General features: G+C 40.3%; 1 protein-coding gene across 1 annotated transcript in view; it reads right to left on the bottom strand.

Moving 5' to 3' along the window:
* Positions 1 to 17,337, bottom strand: part of pkd1a (polycystic kidney disease 1a) — a 155,196-nt gene that overhangs the window by 67,679 nt on the left and 70,180 nt on the right. Inside the window, exons 13-19 of the mRNA XM_059348971.1 lie at positions 14,951 to 15,216; positions 12,985 to 13,368; positions 11,498 to 11,980; positions 10,569 to 10,700; positions 7,486 to 7,661; positions 4,188 to 4,318; positions 256 to 2,876 (exon numbers count right to left, since the gene is read on the bottom strand). Coding sequence (XP_059204954.1) covers positions 256 to 2,876; positions 4,188 to 4,318; positions 7,486 to 7,661; positions 10,569 to 10,700; positions 11,498 to 11,980; positions 12,985 to 13,368; positions 14,951 to 15,216 — 4,193 coding nt within the window. The remainder of the gene's footprint in view (positions 1 to 255; positions 2,877 to 4,187; positions 4,319 to 7,485; positions 7,662 to 10,568; positions 10,701 to 11,497; positions 11,981 to 12,984; positions 13,369 to 14,950; positions 15,217 to 17,337) is intronic.

The raw sequence follows: 17,337 nt of genomic DNA, 5'->3' as shown, positions 1-17,337 counted from the left end.
TTTTATCATTTTGTGGTCAATTTGTGTCTTTTTTGGTCATTTTGTTTCCTTTTTTGGTCATTTTTTGTCTTTTTTTGATCATTTCCGAACTGTGCATGTGAGATTCTGTTCAGTGAGCGGGGGTCGCGGACAACATGCATGCTAAATTGGGGGTCGCGACTCAAAAAGGTTGAGAACTACTGCCATAGAGGGTTAAAAGCCAAAAGAAAAACATAGTGTCTGGCAGTATAAACTGAGTGAATGCTTGGACCTTACCCTGTTGTGGGCGGTGAGGTTCACCATGTAGGTGTCCACCCTGGTGAATGTGTGGATGTAGGTGTGGTTGGGCTGGCTGATGGTGGCGTCTCCGCTGATGCTGAGGATGAGGCAGACGTCCGAGCCCCCCGCTATAGTTATGGTGAACTCCACATTCTCGCCGACTGCTACGATGGTTTTACTCGCCTTCAGCTCCAAGCCCTGAATCTTGTCCTGAACAAAGAACTCTCTGGACACCACGGCCCCGCTGACGTCATTGGTCGCGTTGAGAGTAACTACGGCAGTTTTTGCCTCCTGGAAAATCACAGAAGTTTCACTTCCTGTTTCTGTTCTTCCGTTCAACAGCCACGTCCACCTCACATCAGTTCCTGTCCCCACCTCGCCCTTGAGGGAGACGTTAGCGCCTGTTGCTACGTAGCCTGTTGCTACCTGGTCTTGCTCTGTTTTTGCGGTGAATGTCAGCCCGGAAATGACTTCCTGGACATTGACGATCTTGGACTCAACCTCTGAGCTGACTTCGTTGAAGACCTCCACGGTGACTCGCTTCAGGCCGGGACTGTTGAAGGTGTGAGCCATCCAGGGCTCGTTCCCCGGCAGAAGGTCCTGGTTCACAGACCAGCGGTACTGCAGGTTTGATCCTTCAGCACTCAGCACCGTCATGTTAGTTGAAGCATTGACTGCGACTGGGTTGTCGCTGATCTGCAGCTCCACCCCTCCGGCTCGCTCCAGGAAGTAGATGGTTCTGTTGACGGCCTGGTGGCCCAGCAGGTTGGCTGCCCGGAGGAAGATGTCACATGGGCCTGGAGTGGAGAAGTTCACCTCCACCGTCTTCCCACTTATGTTGAGCTGAGGAGGGTCCAGCTCTTTGATGAGGTTCCAAGTGAACGTCATGTTGGTTCCTTCCTTTAATCCTGCATGAAGGTGGAGAACACGGTTTGTAGCAAAGCAGCAACCGTCCACTCCTGTTCCTCCACCTCCTCCACTCTCATCCTCGGCTAAAATCTGCAGCCCCTCCAGTTCACGCTGGACGTACAGGAAGATACTCGCTTGTGTCGTTCCGACGTCGTTCTCCGCCGTCACGATGATGTTGAAGGTGCCGACGGAGCGGAAGGTGTAGAACATGGTGTGTGCCCCGGGGATCGGGGTGCAGCGGTCACACAAGATCCAGGAGAACCGAACATCATCTCCCTCGTCCTTGTGGGCCTCGAAGTTGACCGAGGCGTTCAGAGGCACGTTCACCAGGCTGGCGTTGACGCTCAGCCCGCGGATTGGTGCCAGCACAGCGGCAGGTAACGTCGTCTGGTTCCTGCTGACTGTGTTGGCTGCTGTTAGTGTGATATTGTAGCTTCCAGAGATGTTATAGGTGTGGAGGATATTCTGGCCTGTCAGCACGTTTCCGTCTCCAAAGTTCCAGGTGTACGTGACGTCGGAGGCGATGGAAGAAGTTGAGAAAGCGTACGGCTCTCTGAGAGTCAAGTTATTGCACTTAGTTCCATTATGTTGAATCACAATCGGACCTATGGGCATCAGAACCTCAATCACAACGCTGGTGGTGCTGGTGGAGATGTTGTTGAAGACAACGACGGTCACGTTGTAGCGACCTGGGTTCTTATACGTCGTCAGGATGTTCCCAGAACGGCCGATCAGCACGTCTTCCTCTCGGCCAAAGTCCCACTGATAGCTGTAGTTGAACTCCGGCTCTGATCTGACCTGGAGCTGGATCTCCTCCCCGACGGCGTAGTGGGATTTCTCAAGTGTGAGGCTGATGTTGGTTAAAGCTGGCTGCACACACACCCAGTTGAAGAAGGTGGCCTTGCTGGCCTTGTTGACCCCGCTGGAGAGCAGCAGAGCGAGGTGGTAACTGCCGCTGGTCCTGTAGGTGTGAGAGACTCCGGGGACGCCCTGGTGAGTCTCGTTTGGGCTTCCGTCCCCGAAGCTCCACTCGTAAAGATGAGCTGATGCGTTACCGGACACCCAGGTCTGAAAATGGATGGGGGTTTGCTCCTGGACACACCCGGACGGCTCCATCCTCACAACCTGGAAGACAAACACCTGCACGGGGAGGACGGTCCAGCCGGAGCTCACGGCGTTGGCTGCCGTCACGTTCACGGTGTAGTTGCCATCTTTGATATATTGGTGTGACACGCGAGGTTCAGATCTCGTGTTGACGATCCCGTCGCCCATGGAGAACGTCCAGGTGATGTTGTTCCCCGATTTAAGCCGCGCCCACACTTCAGTCGGACTGTGGAGCTCTGTGGGAGACGAGCTTTCTGCTGTTAGATCTTCAATCTCCTCGTATACAAACATCTCAGCACAAGCCTCCATAGAGCTGATGGTGTTGTTTACAGAAACGCAGACGTTAACCACGCCGCTCTGCGTGTAGGTGTGTTTGACGCGGCGTCCCTGCAGCGCGGCAGATCCGTCTCCGAAGTGCCAGTCGTAGTGGATGCCGTACGGCGAGGGCAGAGGGTGAGCCTCAAAATCAGCTGATTTGCCCGTGAGGAGGAGTCGTGGCTCTGTTTGTATGTCGACACGAGTCAGGATGCTGTAGACACTCATGTTGATGCTCTGACTGATGTTCTCGTAGCGGTTGGACACTGACACCAGCGCGGTGTATATTCCTGTACGGAGAAGGAGAACAGGGTTAATTAGTGTTATTATCTGCCAGCTTCATCAATATCTCTCCACCTAAAAGCACAGACTTATTTGATTGGACATCTTTTTTATCATTTGAGTTTAAACCGTGGTTACATAAACATGAGATGTTATATTACTTATACATGTCAAAATAGGGCTGGGCGATACGTCCCTAAAAGAATATCACGATATTTCAGGCTATTTTTGCGATAACGATTATTCTTCATGATATTACGAAATACTTAAAAAGATATAGAAAATGTACAAAAACGTTTACTCTTGACTCTTGAGTATGAGCAAATAATAAAAAGTAACCATTTAGGGTTTTGGGGGCATATTTTAATGACATTTTGTAAAGGAGAATAAAGGTTCTTGTATGTTTTATTTAAGGCATCTTATTTTGACAGTCTTCTTGTAAATTCTGTGGTGGATTCTGTTAACACACCGTGCTCTTATTTTGAAAGCTGCATGTGTTTAGCAACAGGGAGTAAGTAGCTTTTTGTGATTAAAACAACTTTAATTGTTAACCTTACGCCGCTACATCAAGAAGTAGGAACGTTGCCAATATCATGATATGCATTTTTTTTAACCGTAAAAAAAATATACCGATATTATCGTGAACGATACGATATGGCACACCCCTGTGTCAAAATATATATTATATATACAATCATGGAAAAAAATATTAGACCACCCTTTTTCTTCAATTTCTTGTTCATTTTAAAGCCTGGTACAACTAAAGGTACATTTGTTTGGACAAATATAATGATAACAACAAAAATAGCTGATAAGAGTTTAATTTAAGAGCTGATATCTAGACATTTAACATGGTTCTCTTAATAATGATTTTGGTGACGATCAAGAAAACCATAGAAAATGTCTAGATATCAGCTCTTAAATTAAACTATTATGAGCCATTTTTGTTGTTGTTATCATTATATATGTAAAATGTTTTTAAACACTACAAAATCTGCATGCAACGTGTCTTAAAACTATTTATTGTTCATTTTACTGTGCTGGTTTCTTCCGTTCACCATCCATTGGATTAGACAGAAAAAATAACATTAATATTAAATAAGAAAGTATCTAATCTTTTTTTTTAAATTATAATGTGGAGGATTTATGAGGGAATTTAAAGTAGAAATCCATTATTATAGTCGCTTGGTGTGTTTGAAAATTAATTAGGTTCCGGGCAAGTTCAAACATCTTAATTTTGTGCAAATGACAAGAAAAGTCAAACAGAATGAGCTGCTGCTCCATGAGTCATGGTGCTGATAGAACAGGTGAGGGCTTACCTGGCTGGGAGTAAACATAGGTGACGTTGCTGCTCAGCAGCACCTGGTTAGGGTGGTCCGGGCAGAGGAGGGAGGGGGGGTGGGGGGGCTTGTATTCAATCTCCTCATATCCACCGTCACCAAAAGACCATCTGCAGCATAACAGACACAAGTTAACCATATAAAGCCTGAACCATGAAACAATGCCAGAAAATTCTATTATGTTTATTGAACCTGCTAACCAAAAAAACAAACAAAAAAAATCTATATCAATTTGCATGTATGAATTCTAATTTGCATCATATTTGATACACCGGGTCTTTTCGTGCAACCTAAAAATATTTTTAACCAATTAAACTTTGACTTTCCTTTTAAAAATGTTCTCAAACATACAAAATATTTTTTTTCCAAATTAGACAACATCATACATCTGCTCATATGAAGTTTTCATGCCGCAATGATGGATCCACCAGTGGAACCTGCAAATTATTTGGGCTACATCTGGTGTTTATATATTTTTTTTCTTCAACACATGTATACATCAGGTTTTTCAAGAAAAAAAAAAAAATCACTCTGATGATTTAGAGGTCTCAAAAACTTGTGTATCAAATATGATACACTTGGCTTTATAGGGTTAAGTTATTAAAGGAGGACCTTCAGAGAAATACATGGATCTCAGATGAATAAATGCACTGATTACCATTTTCATTCACACGCACACACACACACACACACACACCAGGGTTCGTACGCTTTAGCAGTGGTCAAATTCAAGCATTTCTCAAGGTCAATTTTGAAGCTTTTCCAGCAGTGGCGGTTCTCCACAGGGGCCTCCAGGGGCCACTGCCCCTGTGAAGAAGCCTCCTGCTGTGGCCCCTGTGTCAAATTAATAATAAAATGATCAATTTATAACAATGAACAATGGAACAATTCTAACCTTTTTTTTGTTCAAACAATATCTCTTTGTACACAAAAGGAACCCAGAATGTTACATTGTATAATAGTTTAACTCTCTGGAGTCTTATTGGGCTATTTTGTCCATTTTTGAATCCTTTTCATGTCTTTACATGTCTTTGTAAGTCATTTTGTGTCTTTTTTTGTGTCTTTTTTTTGTAATTTTGTGTCTGTTGTTGTTCTTTTTTATTAATTTTGTGTCTTTTTTTTGTTATTTTGTGTCTTTTTTATTAATTTTGTGTCTTTTTTTGTTATTTTGTGTCTTTTTTTGTCATTGGTGTCATTTATGTGTCTTTTTTGTGTCTGTTTTAGTTATTTTGTGTCTTTTTATGGACATTTTGTGTCTTTTTTTGTCATTTTTATGTCTTCTGTGGGTTTTTTTTTCTTCTCATTTTGTGTCTTTTTCAAGACATTCAAAGATTTTAAATACTTAAATATCATCTTTGCCATTTTTCATGTGCTAATGAGCCCCTCTGATTAAACACTGGCCCCTCCTTGGCCCCCACAGTAAAACTGGTCTAGAACCGCCACTGTTTTCCAGTATCTTACACCTGTTGTAAACTGCATGTTTTAGATGAGTTCTTACATACTAAAAGGGGGAGATTTCACTGAACCACACCAACAGAGATGGTGTTACACTTTTAGGAGGGACTCTCTTCATTTCAGATAGATACTCATTATTTTTAACATTGAACATGTGATTATCTATTGTCTATAGATGGATATAGTCAGATTACAAGAGAAAAGGACTGATTCTACTCCTTCTTTAGGCACTTTATATTTTATTGTATTTTTATTGTATTTTTATATTTTATTGCTTGAAATATGCCTAGGTTGTTGTTTTTATTTAATTGTGTTGTTATTGTCTCTGTGTGTAATGCTGCTGCTACACTGTAATTTCCCAGCTTGGGATAAATAAAGTCTATCTATCTATCTATCTATCTATCTATCTATCTATCTATCTATCTATCTATCTATCTATCTATCTATCTATCTATCTATAAAAACAGTAAGAACTTCAAGCATTTACAAGCACTTTATCCAAAACCAAAGCACTTTTTAAACCTTGAAAATACATTTAAATTCAAGCATTTTCAAGGATTTCAAGCAGCCGTAAGAACTCTGACACACACACACACACACACACACACACACACACACACACTCACAGGCACCAGCTGGAAAGTGGGATCTTCTCTGACAAGGCATTAGAGGGTTTTTGGACGAGGAGAAGTGGAAACTCAAAACTCAGGAAGCCTCTCTGGACCAAGAATGGTGAGAGTGGAGGGAAACTAAGTGAAAGTGTGCTCCATAACTGGGAGGGTGGGAATGTGAAAGAGGGAGGGAGAGAAAAGAGCAAAAGAGAAAGAGTGGAAGAAAAAGGGGGGAAAAAAAGTAGAGGGGAAACAGCCGAGCAGAAGGGAAAATTCTTGTCAGCAATCTGCTCTAACCACACAGTTATAAATCCAAGGCTCTGCATGGTTTGACTGCTGCTCTGCTATTATTGCACACAGGAAGACAAAAACAGAAAGATAGAGGAGAAGAAAGGAGTCAAACACAAAACACAAACAGATGCACTCTGTTTTTACAATAAAGAGAAGAAGAGACACAGAAATATAGTCAGTTTTTAAAAGTTATTTCTGTTGTTTAACCCACTGAAGCCTGACAAGCGGATATGTCGTTTTGTAGTATTTGTATAAGCTCTCAAATACTTTTTGAATTTCATTTCTATCTGCTACAGAGGCTGAAAAATCTATTATTTAGTAGAAGCGTTGACACTTCTGTTGAATTTACAGAAAAACTTCAGGTTTTAGGGGCTGATTTTAAAATCGCCCAGAGGTTTAACAGGCATTTTCGGCCTCAATGGGTTAACACAGAACACATCTCTCTATCGAACCTGGTCTCACAGAAATCCGTGGAATAGCCACGGAATCGCTCAAATTTCCGTGAAACTGACACGGATTTTGCTACAATGCAAGTTAATGACAGTCATATCCCGTGGCTATTCCATGGATATTTGTTCCTATTGGTTTGTTCCAAGTCACGTGACTTTCAAGGTCCCGGCGGTCAGAACAAAAAACATGGCGGACAGTTCTCTCATTTTTAGTGAAAAATCAATATTTTGACTTAGTTTCTGCATAAAAATGGATTTTGATCACATTTCTAGCGAGAAATATATGTTTTATTTTCTAAATATTCACTCAGTGAATGTACATAATCACTTTGTATGTTGGAATAGCCACGGGATATGACTGTCATTAACTTGCATTGTAGCCAAATCCGTGTCAGTTTCACGGAAATTTGAGCGATTCCGTGGCTATTTCACGAATTTTGAGTTAAGCGAAGTCTGTGGTTGTGTTGGTACCTGAAGGTGGCGGCCACCGACATGTCGACCAGCAGGGAGGTGGTGAGCGTCTGGGTGGAGCCCTGAGGGACGACGTCCGGCACGCCCTTCACCGTCAGGTTGGCCATCGGCTGCAGCCGGTCCACCGTCACGTTGAAATGCTCCGTCAGGGCGCTGACGTGGTTCATGGCCGTCACCTGGAGAGACACCACATGAAAACAGCTGGTTAGAAGGTAAAGGCTCGTAAGGCGGAATGATATGCATGAAAAAATGGGTACTACTATACATTTTACTGTGTTTGATGTGATGCTCTATTTTATTTTCGATAAGATGGACAACAACACTGCCTACATAATACAACTTCTAATTATCCTTGGAAAATTTCATATACACAAATCTAAATGGTCTGACTCCAAACCCTGCTTTCGTCGTTTTATTATTGAACTATTGAAAGGGGCAAAATTAAGATACACTGTTTAAGTTAATTTAATAAATTAATTAATTTCTAGACATCCTTTGTGTCCTATTCCTTATTTGTCATAGCCTAGGAGCCAGGTTATGACAAACGAATAATCACAATTAGTTTGGTCATTATTATGACCACGTTTAAAACGATTACTCATTGACGATGAGAAATATCCTGCATTTATTAAACTTTACTTTTTTTTATTTTAACAGAACTTTAAATATAATTCACCTGTAAAACAAATAAAAAATAATGTGATACATAAAACAAATCACATAAAATACTTTTTAATTAATAATATCAAAATAATAATAGAATAAAAATGCAATGAGCTATGTTGTAATGTTGCCATTCGTCTACAACCTTCTAAAAAAAAACCTAAAAATAAATGTTCATTGCAAAAAATAATATATAAAAATGAGAGCAGCGGAAGAAAAATTTGACAAGGAAGAGAGACTCGCAAACATATTTTACACAAAGTGGACAAAATGGGTAGAACATAAAAGAAAATAGATTAGGGGATTCAATATGAAATCAGGGTGATGCAACACATATTTGTAATAGAGGGCACTCCTATGTCACCATGTAGATTTATTTAGCATTTTTGTTGTTGTTGATGTTATTTTATTTTTTTCAACATTACTATTGTGATCAAGAAGATGTGATAGATGTTTACATTCTCCTGTACACATTTTTTCCCTCAAGTGTTAAAATAAATAAATAAATTAGATTAAAAATGTTGTCGTGCTCTGTCACAACCAACTGAACTTCTTCCACTGAATCAGTGAAACGTATGTGTGGCACATATTTTTAATCATAGTTATCTTGTTGACATTATCATTGTAAGCCAAAATTGAAATTGAAAAAAACTGTGATTAATAGCCCGGCCCTAATCTACAGTAGGTTTGCTTTAATTGTGACACAACAGGAAGAGGTGTAAACATGTGTCGTGACCTATTTAGTAAACACACATTAAATTAATTAATCTGCAACAACAATGAATCATCTCATTTTATTCTTATTCTTCAACGTGACTATATGCAGCCTGGTGTTGTCTCTATGGCAAACAGTAAAGCAGCGAAGGCATCTTCAGGGATATTTATAGACCAACAATTACTCAGCAGATTACAAGTGATGGTGAAAATACTTGTTAGCTGCAGACTGAGTCTCTATAGTAACAAAAAAGGTCTTAAAAAGAAAACTTTGTTGATTTGACAGGCAAGGAGTGTTGTGTCTAACAATTCCATATACCTGTGAAAAATGTGTTAGCACAGAATCAAGTCAGTTTTCATGTGCAACAGACTTCTTTCTTTAAAACGAAATTAACAGAAATGTTATTGTTTGTGAAACTGTCTATTCTGGAAGATAAACCTTCCAGTTAAACTTTACTTCCAAACTTCATCCCAATGAATTTGCATACAGTTTATGGATCCCCCATTAAAAAGCTGGGTATCAAAAACAAACCTCATCTTTCACCTTAAAACAATCAGTATTCCAGCAGGAAATGAGACAGAAAAGCAACAATATTTATACACTGCAAAAAAGAAAAGTTGGGTGAACTCAAAATTTCAAGGCAATAAACTTAGATCAAAATTTAAGTTGGACAATTAAACTAAATATTTAAAGTTTTGTTTTTGAGTTTGCTCAACTCGTTAAAATAGTTTAACTCAACTTTGCTCAACAACTAACTTCTGCAATGTGCTGAATTGGCACGATTGTAACGCTGCTATGAAATGTCAGCTAATGTTGCGACCACAATTTTGAGTTAGCATTGATACGCTAATGGCTACTCTTGTAGCTGTAACAAGCAGCGCCGCTAGCATCAGTTAGCCGCTAGCATCAGTTAGCCGCTAGCATCAGTTAGCCGGTAGTATCAGTTAGCCGCTAGCATCATTTAGCCGCTAGCACATGGGTCTCAAACTCGCAGCCCGCGGGCCAATTGCGGCCCTCGCGACGATATTTTGTGGCCCCCACCTTTTTTTGGTAATTTTGTGTCTTTTTTTTAAATAACTGTATGTCATTTATTGGTAATTATGTGTCTTTTCTGGTAATTTTGTGTCTTTTTAAAATAATTCTGTGTCTTTTTTGGTAATTTTGTGTTTTTTTTTTTTAGATTTTGTGTCTTTTTTATCGTAATTTAGTGTCTTTTTTTGGTAATTTTTTTGTCTTTTTGTAATAATTTTGTGTCTTTTTTGGTAATTCTGTCTTTTTTTGGTCATTTTGTGTCTTTTTTATTGTAATTTTGTGTCTTTTTTTGGGGCATTTTGTGTCTTTTTTTGGTCATTTTGTATCTTTTTGTAATAATTTTGTGTCTTTTTTAGTAATTTTGTGTCTTTTTTTGGTCATTTTGCTAGGGGCCTGCTTCCAGCGGCCCCCAGGTAATTTGAGTTTGAGGCCCCTGCGCTAGCATCAGTTAGCCGGTAGTATCAGTTAGCCGCTAGCATCAGTTAGCCGCTAGCATCAGTTAGCCGGTAGTATCAGTTAGCCGCTAGCATCAGTTAGCCGCTACCTTGTGCAGGAAACCTCATCTTCCACCTCACCTTAAAACCATCAGTATTCCAGCAGGAGATGAGACAGAACAGAAGTGTGTCAGTGTGACTGATATTATGACTGGTTCTGGATGTGAACAGGAACTCACGGTGAGCTTGTAGACGGCGGCGTGCTGGTAGATGACGTTGAGCACCGTGTTGTAGTAGGTGAAGTACGGCTTGTCATCCACCGTCCATTTAAACGTGGGGTTGGAGCCTTTAAGCACTGATGCTGTGTAGCTCTAAAACACACAAAAAACATCCATTAATCATTATCTGCAGCAGCTTTTTCTAACTAGAGTTGTTATACCCAGGACAGGTCAGCAGACAGCCACACATCAATACTTTGACATCCACAGAAAAATACATCATAAAAAGACAGTACATTGAAGTGTGCATACAGTACCAAAAATCACCATGAATGGGCATGGACTGATGGGTATTCCCATAAATTCTGTACCTTTTTTATTACATCTCCAGAACATCTTAATCCGTCAAAAGTTTATCAAATGTAGCATAAAATATATAGTCTTTGTATAGATTTCAATTGAATATATGGATAGGTAAGTGTATATTTGTGTGTGGGGGTGTGTGTATATATGTTGATGTGTATTTTCTTATATATATATATATATATATTTTTATATGTATGTGTGCATGTATATATATGTATATTTTATTATTATTATTATTATTATTACTATTTAATTTTTTTATTTTTATTTTTAATTATTCTATTTTATATATATATATTGTTTATGTATGTGTGTATATATGTGTATATATATATATTTATTTTTTATTTTTTATTTTATTATTATTAATGTATATACATATTTTTTCTACACACTGTTGTCTTAATTGATCTAGTATATTAACCTATTAATACAACGATGTAAGGGTCTCTGGGGGGAGTGGAATGGGTGTTGGGTTATATAAGAAAATGAAAATATGTCTCTTTGATTGTACTGTTTACTGCAGCTGTGAGTCAATAAAAATATATAAAAAACAACAACCAGTGAAGTAACCACAGACTCACCACCACTGACTCCATCAGCACCCTGTGTGCCGGGTGCGGCTGCACCATCAGGTCTCTGAGCGGCTCCTCCAGGTGGATCACCACCGCCAGGCTGGCCTCCGTCACGTTGTTATGGGCCTCCAGCTCCACCTGCACCGGGCTCCCCTGCTCCTCCGCCCCCAGGCTCAGATCCAGCACCGCGTAGAGGCTCGGCTCTGCAAACTCCACCCCGGAGGCGGAGCTGGGCCCGGGCTGGCAGAGCGCCGCGCTGGAGGAAAACTCCAGCGGACAGCTGGGCTGGAAGGTGACGCTGTGGTTGCTGGAGCGCCGAGACGCCTTGGTCAGGTAGCGAGACTGGACACGCAGCAGCAGCTTGGTGTCGTTGGGCTGCAGGTAGAAGGTGCCGTTCTGGGGCAGCGGGTGGAGGATGGTCAAGCCCAGAGGAGGCACCACCCGCAGCGGGCAGGAAGCTGAGGCCGGGTAGGACGGCTCGGCTGAAGTCACCTGGAAGTTATCACATTTAATGTCTCAGTTATTTTGGCATTAAATGAAAGGCAGTACCAATACAGGACAAAAAGCAACTAGGCCTGCAAGCAGGACTGAACGGGACCGAGCAGAGTGGAGCCGTCGGGGAAGGGCACGTCGGGGGAGGCGATGTGGGCTCAGTCCCTATGCGTCCCAAATGGCGTGTCTGCTACCACTGTGCTCGGGGTTGGTGTATAACATGTTACTTCCTGTAGCCAGCAGGGGGCGCTATGACTGTGTGTCAATACTGACCCGTGGGTGTGTTCAGGGCTGGACCCTAATCGTGTGTGAAATTTGGGACAGATTGGACAATGTATGGTCAAGTTATCCAGTCTCGTGTGTTATGGCGAGACGCCATATTTTGCAGCCATGCCACGCCCACATAGTGTGACCGTCGGTAAAGATTTATACCCAAAGGCCTTGTGATGGTACTGACCAAGTTTGAAGTGAATTGGGTAAAATCTGTAGGAGGAGTTCGTTAAATTATGCGACCTGGAAATGGCAAAAATTCCATATTCCATCCAAGATGGCTGACTTCCTGTACGTTTTAGGATATGGCTTCCACTGACTTTTTGGTGCGTCTTCCCATGATACACGTATGTACCAAATTTCGTGTGTCTCCGACAAACCAGTGGGAGGATATGAAATTTAGGGGGCGCTAGTGAGTCATTTTGCCACGGCCATTCCCGCGAATACTAGAATACGTAAATTTACTGGGAGATTGATGTATATTCCAAAAATGGTGAGTTTTTGAATATGATAAAGCCCCCAAAAAGGCGATTCATTTGGGAGAAGAAGAATAAAAAACGGACCAATTTCAATAGGGTCCTCGCACCGTTAGTGCTCGGTCTCTAAAAAGGGGGTAAAGACAAATAATATTTGCACAGCAAACACTCACACACGAAAATGCATGAATATTTGAAAATAAAAACAAACAAATATGTCAAAATCTGTCAGATGCATGCTGGGATTTGCTGTCCTACCAGCAGGCTGTAGAGTCCGGGCTGGGCCAGACCAGCAGCCAGCTGAGCTCCCTGCAGCAGAGTCTCACTGTGTCCCACGTAGAGGACTCTGACAGGACAGACCACGTCCTCCAGCCAGCCGCCCTCGCCGTCCGCCACCAGCGCCTGCACGTCCAGCTCCGGCTCCGGCGGCGGCGGGCCGGCGTCCTGCTCCGTCCGGGGTTCTGCTGTCTGTCCGGTGTTGTTCAGCCAGAACCACTCGGACTGGTTGAGGGCTAAGACGGGTTGTCGCCACGGTGAGTTTGGGGAAGATTGGCAGCGGAGAAGGGAGGCGGGGCCAGCATCGTGCTGCAGAGCGATGACATCACCACGGGACACCAGGAGGTCCTCCAGGTGTTCCTGCACCTGAGAACAACAAACAACACGGATCAGGAGGACGAAGGTTAGGCCTTTTTCTGTTTTATCCCTAAATCCTCCCGGCAGGTTTGAAAGGCAACCAAATCTTAGCTAAAAGTAGTTATAGCGAATCAAAATCAGTATATTCTAAGTGTCTGATTTCAAATTTCACCGACAAAAAAATATTTGTACTACCTACATTCTGTATAAAAAGTATTATTCTTCTCCTTTGGTTGCTGTTTTTGGTTGGTTATCTGATCCAACGGGATCTGTTCCCCCTGTTCACTTACAGAGGGTCATTGCCTTTTCCTCCTTATTAGCTAGGAGCTTAATTTTATTCAAGTGGAAGGTTGCCACTCCATCACATCACCACTGGATAAGGGACGTTATGCAGAACCTTAAGATGGAAAAGATCAGATGTACCCTCAACGGTTCCACTAACAGATTCCACAAAACCTGGGACCCTCTAATCACTTATGTGAACAATTTATTTGGCCTGGAACTGGAATTCTGAATGATTACACCTGCCCTTGAACAATCCTGTAACATGAAGTATTAGGTGCACTTGTTGTTGTTTCGTTTTGTTTTTGTTTATTTTTGTTTTTCTCCTCTTGTCTTTTCCTGTCTGTTGTCTATTACGAGTTTGTCACGCTGATTTTGAGCTTGATCTGTCTGTTTGTTTTCAGGATTGTTGTTTTTTTTGGTGATTATTTGTTAAACAGAGAATATGATTGTTCTGTATGATAGTTGAAAAATCACAAATAAAGTGTTAAAAAAAAATATATATATATATTATTCTGACTCCTCAGTTTAACTGAGAAGCCGTGATTGATTGACTTGAACTACTTTACTGCAGGCTGTTTACACAGAACAGAGAGGAGAGGACAGGAGGAGGAGTAAGATGTGGTTGTAAAAATGTAAACAGTTCAGAATATAGTATAGGGATATATAAGGATTTTAGTTATTTCCAAATATCAAAGAACCTACTGCTACTTTTCTTTTTTTATGAGTTATGGCATTTTAACTGTTTTACTGCACATTTTTGAGTTCTCTGTACTTCTGGACATGATGGTGCTGTTTCCACAGAGGAGTTACATAATGACAAACAAGGACACAGTGAGTAAAATGCGACAAGAGCAAAAAAAAAACAGCTTGGAGTCCAGAAGGTCAAACAATCTGTGGAAATCTGTTTTCATTATTTTCATGACTATTTACATTGTAGATTCTCACTGAAGGCATCAAAACTATGAATGAACACATGTGGAATTATGTACTTAACAAAAAAAGTGTGAAATAACTGAAAACATGTCTTGTATTTTAGATTCCTCAAAGTAACCACCCTTTGCTTACTAGAATATAAGACATGTTTTCAGTTATTTCACACTTTTTTGTTAAGTACATAATTCCACATGTGTTCATTAATAGTTTTGATGAATCTACAATGTAAATAGTCATGAAAATAAAGGAAACGCATTGAATGAGAAGGTGTGTCCAAACTTTTGGCCTGTACTGTACCTTAATATAAAGTGTTACCTTATTCTGTTATTACTTCATTTCAAAAGCAAAACCACTAAATATGAGTTGTTCTCACCAGTACGTGTGCAGCTGGTCCTGCTGGTAGAGTGAAGACCACCTCGTTCTGTAGGGAGTACCTGGGCCTCAGGGCCCCGGGGGGCAGCAGGTGGGCCTGGCTGCAGTTCAGACAGGAAGACGGCGTGCAGGAAGTAGCGAGCGGCAGGCAGCGGCGCTGGAACGGACACCACTGCTGGAGTCGGGGGCAGGAGGGCGGGTCGCTGCTGCTGCTGGTGTCGTTGGGAACACAAACAGCGAGCGGGGAACACGCCGGACCTCCACAGCCTGAGACACCACAGGAAGCTGGTTTAATTCAAGTTTAGACATATCAAAGGGGACATTTCTGCTCATTTTCACATTCATACTTGTATTTTGGGTTATTATCATTATCATTTTTAACTGCTTTAACATGGGTCTAAAGTGACCCGACTTTATATGCTTTGCAATAAATTAATTCCACCATTCAGTGTTGCAGGTTTTCCTCAAATAACTTGTTTTTGATCATCATACATCCTATTTTTTTGTTTTAATTTCTTACTTTTTGAATAAAAATCACTACGCTTTTAATGCACAAGGTCGTTTTTGACCCATGTTGTGCATTAGAAGGTGTTTATATGTTGTCACTAATTCACCAATCACCAATTTAAAACCTGATAAAGAAAACACAAATATTTACTATACTATTTTTTTAAATTGGTGTTTTTTTTCTGTATTTATTTAGCTCCCATTGTATTTCGCTCTGTACTGCATATTGTACCTGTCACATTTACCTGGAACTGATTATTTTGTTTGGGTCTTTGATTTTTGTATTGGTATTCCCAGCTTGTTGTTGTTGTTTTGTCGTTTTGTATGGTCCTGTCTTCTGTATGTTTGCTTGTAAAAAAAGTGAATAAATACAGTATTAAAAAAAAAAAAAAAATTGGTGTTTTTCCAATGTAAATTATTATTTGGTGGCTCTAATGAGTCTCAAATGTTAAAATATGTGATTCTGGTGGTTCTAACAACTCTTTTAAAGTTAAACCTTCAAAATAAGACAAACAAAGTTACACATATACTCACATTGTTAGTGAATCACTTTTTGCATCACTACGCTTCTAATGCACAAGGTCATTTTTAACCCATGTGTGTAAACTTGATGTAATAATACAAAAACTGTTTTTCTTCATAAAGTATGAAAGGAAAAATGGTTATACTATTCTGTTGTAAAAACAAAACAAAAAATAAAATATTGAAACACGCAGCTAGCATGAAGTAACGTGGGAAATGAATGCGGGTCATTTTTGACCCATGTTGTGCATCAAAGGGTTAATAAAATATATATAATATATTATATAAAAGGGCTATATTTAAGGAGAAAGTAAATCATGATTAAAATAATCTGAATCCAAAGCTGATTTGTCATTCTGGCGTTCTTTCTTGTCTCGTCGCATCAAACAAGCATAATGAGGCAAAACTGCAGATAAACTTAATGGATAACTGTTAGATTAACCCAGGGGTCTCAAACTCGCGGCCCGCGGGCCAATTGTGGCCCTCGTGACGATATTTTGTGGCCCTCACCTTAATATGAAAGTTTAATGTGAGTTTTATATGAATGGCACTTTACCGTGTTGTGTGTGGAAATGTTATGTAATGTAATTTTGTGTCTTTTTTTGTAATTTTGTGTCTTTTTTTTAAATTATTATTATTTTTTTAAATTTTGTGTCTTTTTCTAATAATTTTGTGTCTTTTCTGAGTAATTTAGTGTATTTTTGGTGTCATTTTGTGTCTTTTTAAATTAATTTAGTGTTTTTTCAGTCATTTTTTGTCTTTTTAAGTAATTTTGTTTTTTTCTGTAATTTTGTGTCTTTTTTGTAATTTTGTGTCTTTTTTTGTAATTTTGTGTCTTTTTTTAAATTATTATTATTTTTTTTATTTTGTGTCTTTTTCTAATAATTTTGTGTCTTTTCTGAGTAATTTAGTGTATTTTTGGTGTCATTTTGTGTCTTTTTAAAGTAATTTAGTGTTTTTTCAGTCATTTTGTGTCTTTTTAAGTAATTTAGTGTTTTTTTCTGTCATTTTGTGTCTGTTTTTTAGTAATTTTGTGTCTTTTTTTGGGTCATTTTGATACTGCCTCCAGCGGCCCCCAGGTAATTTGAGTTTGAGACCTCTGGATTAAACTAACAGGTCAGTATCTGTAAAACAGCAGAGAGTCTGCAGCTGTTGGACCAGAACCTGTCTGTGGTATGAACGTTATCCGTGTGCTGGTTGGATGTGCTGATAAGATCAAACCTACCTTCTGTGTCATTAATAACCCACTGGTATTATCCCACTATCTCCACTGTCTCCTCCTCTGCAGCTGCTTTCACCAAGTCCAATTGAAAGTTTCACAGAAAACGTTCTCTCATGTTTTTAACAAGCTGCTCTCCT

The sequence above is a fragment of the Centropristis striata genome, chromosome 1, assembly GCF_030273125.1.
Source record: "Centropristis striata isolate RG_2023a ecotype Rhode Island chromosome 1, C.striata_1.0, whole genome shotgun sequence".
Classification (NCBI taxonomy): Eukaryota; Metazoa; Chordata; class Actinopteri; order Perciformes; family Serranidae; genus Centropristis; species Centropristis striata.
The sequence above is the reverse complement of the archived record's forward strand: the minus strand, read 5'-3'. Positions and strand labels throughout refer to the sequence as shown.